This window comes from Penaeus chinensis, chromosome 21, assembly GCF_019202785.1.
Source record: "Penaeus chinensis breed Huanghai No. 1 chromosome 21, ASM1920278v2, whole genome shotgun sequence".
Lineage (NCBI taxonomy): Eukaryota > Metazoa > Arthropoda > Malacostraca > Decapoda > Penaeidae > Penaeus > Penaeus chinensis.
In genome coordinates, this window is record NC_061839.1 from 12622791 (window position 1) to 12625290 (window position 2500).

Genomic DNA, 2500 nt, shown 5'->3' on the forward strand with positions numbered 1-2500 from the left:
CTGGCAGTAGCAATGTAAATAAAAATAACTCTCAATCATTACCAAGTTCAAAGAAAGGCTTTGTTATCTTAAATGGGTATTCGTACCTATAAAATATGATGTAATCGGCAGATTTGTTTACCCTTTGTATTCCAGTTTGGTCTTCAAAACATCACACTTAGCGACTATGAAAGCTGTGCATAGATAAAATGATCCTCACTACATTTACATTTACATTTTTCGTCACTTGTATTTCACGTTTCTTTTTCATACATCCACTGTAAGGCACTTTAGACCAAACATTAAGGAGTACGCCCACTATTCAGAGATTAATATTGAGTTACACCTATCACTCGACCGGCGCACCTTAGCTACACCTCTGCAACCGTAGATTTCAAAGTAAATGTCTTCCCGTTGCGATGGCGATTGTGATTCCCAGATAATTCGATACACTCTGCACTCAGCAGGAGATACGAGGTTCAGCCGCGAAGATAAGGCGACTACGAACCACTTTAGGTCACTCCTCCTTAACTTTATTGTCAAGGTGCCCATTGGTGTGGCAAGGCGGCGGGGAAGACGTCTCTGCAGCCGCGGAGGAGCAAGATTTGTTCGGATTCGGAGCTGTGTCGGTGGCGATTTTGTGAGACAGGAGTCGTGTCATGACCAGTACGAGGATAATAATGGTCATTATTAAACAGGGCGTGACAAGTGTTAGCAGCTTCAGGTTGGGAATCCAGCCTGCGCTCTCAAGGACGCCACGTCGCAACTTCAGGTCAATGAGCACGGCGCGCATTTGTTCGTTGGTCGCCAGGAAGCTGAACACGTGAAGCAGGTTATGCGAGTGACCGACAATGTCGAAGCGACCCGGTGCAAGGCGTTCGGGGAAGTGCGAGCCGTAGAAGAAGGAGGCAACGATGACGCACACGTACTGGTTAATGTGGTGGATGCGGGACTCTCCGCAGGACTCCGCGCTGGCGTCGCACGTGTACAGCCAAAGGGCAAGAGGCGTCAGGTCCCACACTGCCGGCACCACGAAGGCTGACACCCGCAGCGACTTCTGGATGATTGGGTTGACAATAAAGCGCGACAGACAGGCGCAGAATGTGGCAGACACCGCGTTCATCAGCGCCACAGGAAGGAAGATCTGAGCGAACCACGAGTCCATAAGTTGTGGCGCTAAGCAGTAGCTGTAGTAGGCATATGCGACGCCCCAAGTGTACACGGAAAGGGCAGCATAGTCCAGAAAATAGCACACGTGTGTGGCCGTTATGGAAAGACAGGAGAAGGCATGCGCTATGCAGCTCATGAGTGGATAGCCACACGAGGTAAACAAGTAGCAGGTAAGCGGGTACAAATACGGATCGTCAAAGAGCGGCATGGCGGAGGAGAGAGACGCGAGGAGCCAGATGAAGTAGAGGGACGCCAGGAAATGTGTCCAGAAGTTGACCGTTTCATTGGTGGCATTGAAGAGCGAAACAACGGCCTGGAGGACAGTGCAGTTCTCATTCCTGTAGCCGGTTATGATGCCGGGTTCCCGCAAGGGCTCCGAGACTTCATCTACCCGCCGGACCCGCACCTTCGGAAGCCGCGAAGCCTCCCGCAAGCGGTACGTCACATTCCCAGCTTCGCGGAGCCGCCCCGTCACGTACCCAGCGCCAGGGAACATCTCAGAGTATCCTAATTATTAGTCACTACAAAGACTTCCCTTGAGAACAACAAACCAACTCTTGGATGAATTACAGCTTCGAACAGGTCTTTGGCAACTGGTGAGTTCAGCGATGCGATCAAGAATCGTGTGAGGTAATGGCAGTAACTTTACTCAGCAGCACCTGGTGTTCGTGTGGATCCGTCGTTGATAATTAGCTTCGTCGCAGGTGAGTCGCTTCTGCTTGAGGTGCGCTTGATTCTGTAAAGAAAACATGAACTGTAAGTATACATGCGTAAGCACGCAAAAACAAACATTCATGGCTTTAGTGTGCCCTCTGAATAATGAAATGCAACTATCGTGCAATTTTATCAACAAAGATATCATTATAGCACAATAATGAAACAAGCTATGCATTTTTAAATGTTTTTTACATTCCAGCACGCTGGTACCTTCCGTAGTATATTCTTTCTTTTAGCAGGTTTACATTTGGACTCCGGGTGTGTACTGCGTACTGTATGTATTTGTGTGTGTGTGTGTGTATATATATATATATATATATATATATATACACACACACACACACATACACACACACACACACACACACACACACACACACACACACACATATATATATATATATATATATATATATATATATATACACACACACACACACACACACACACACACACACACACACACACACACACACACACATACACACATATATATATATATATATATATATATATATATATATATATATCTTGCGATCAGTGTCAGTCGTTTATTTAAACACAAATAATTTTAAGTGGTGATCCAGACAAACATAGTTTACTGAATTCGTGTTATTTCTGAAAAGTCAGATAC

At 46.0% G+C, this 2500-nt stretch overlaps 1 protein-coding gene across 2 annotated transcripts in view; it reads right to left on the reverse strand.

The window, feature by feature from the left end:
• The window catches only part of LOC125036622 (membrane progestin receptor gamma-like), a 32650-nt gene that overhangs the window by 1428 nt on the left and 28722 nt on the right, over positions 1-2500 (reverse strand). For both annotated transcript variants that reach the window (XM_047629374.1, XM_047629376.1), the window contains one exon: positions 1-1885. This exon is cut by the window's left edge and continues 1428 nt beyond it. In XM_047629374.1, the coding sequence (XP_047485330.1) occupies positions 497-1645 (1149 nt within the window). In that variant the 5' untranslated portion in view covers positions 1646-1885 and the 3' untranslated portion in view covers positions 1-496. The remainder of the gene's footprint in view (positions 1886-2500) is intronic.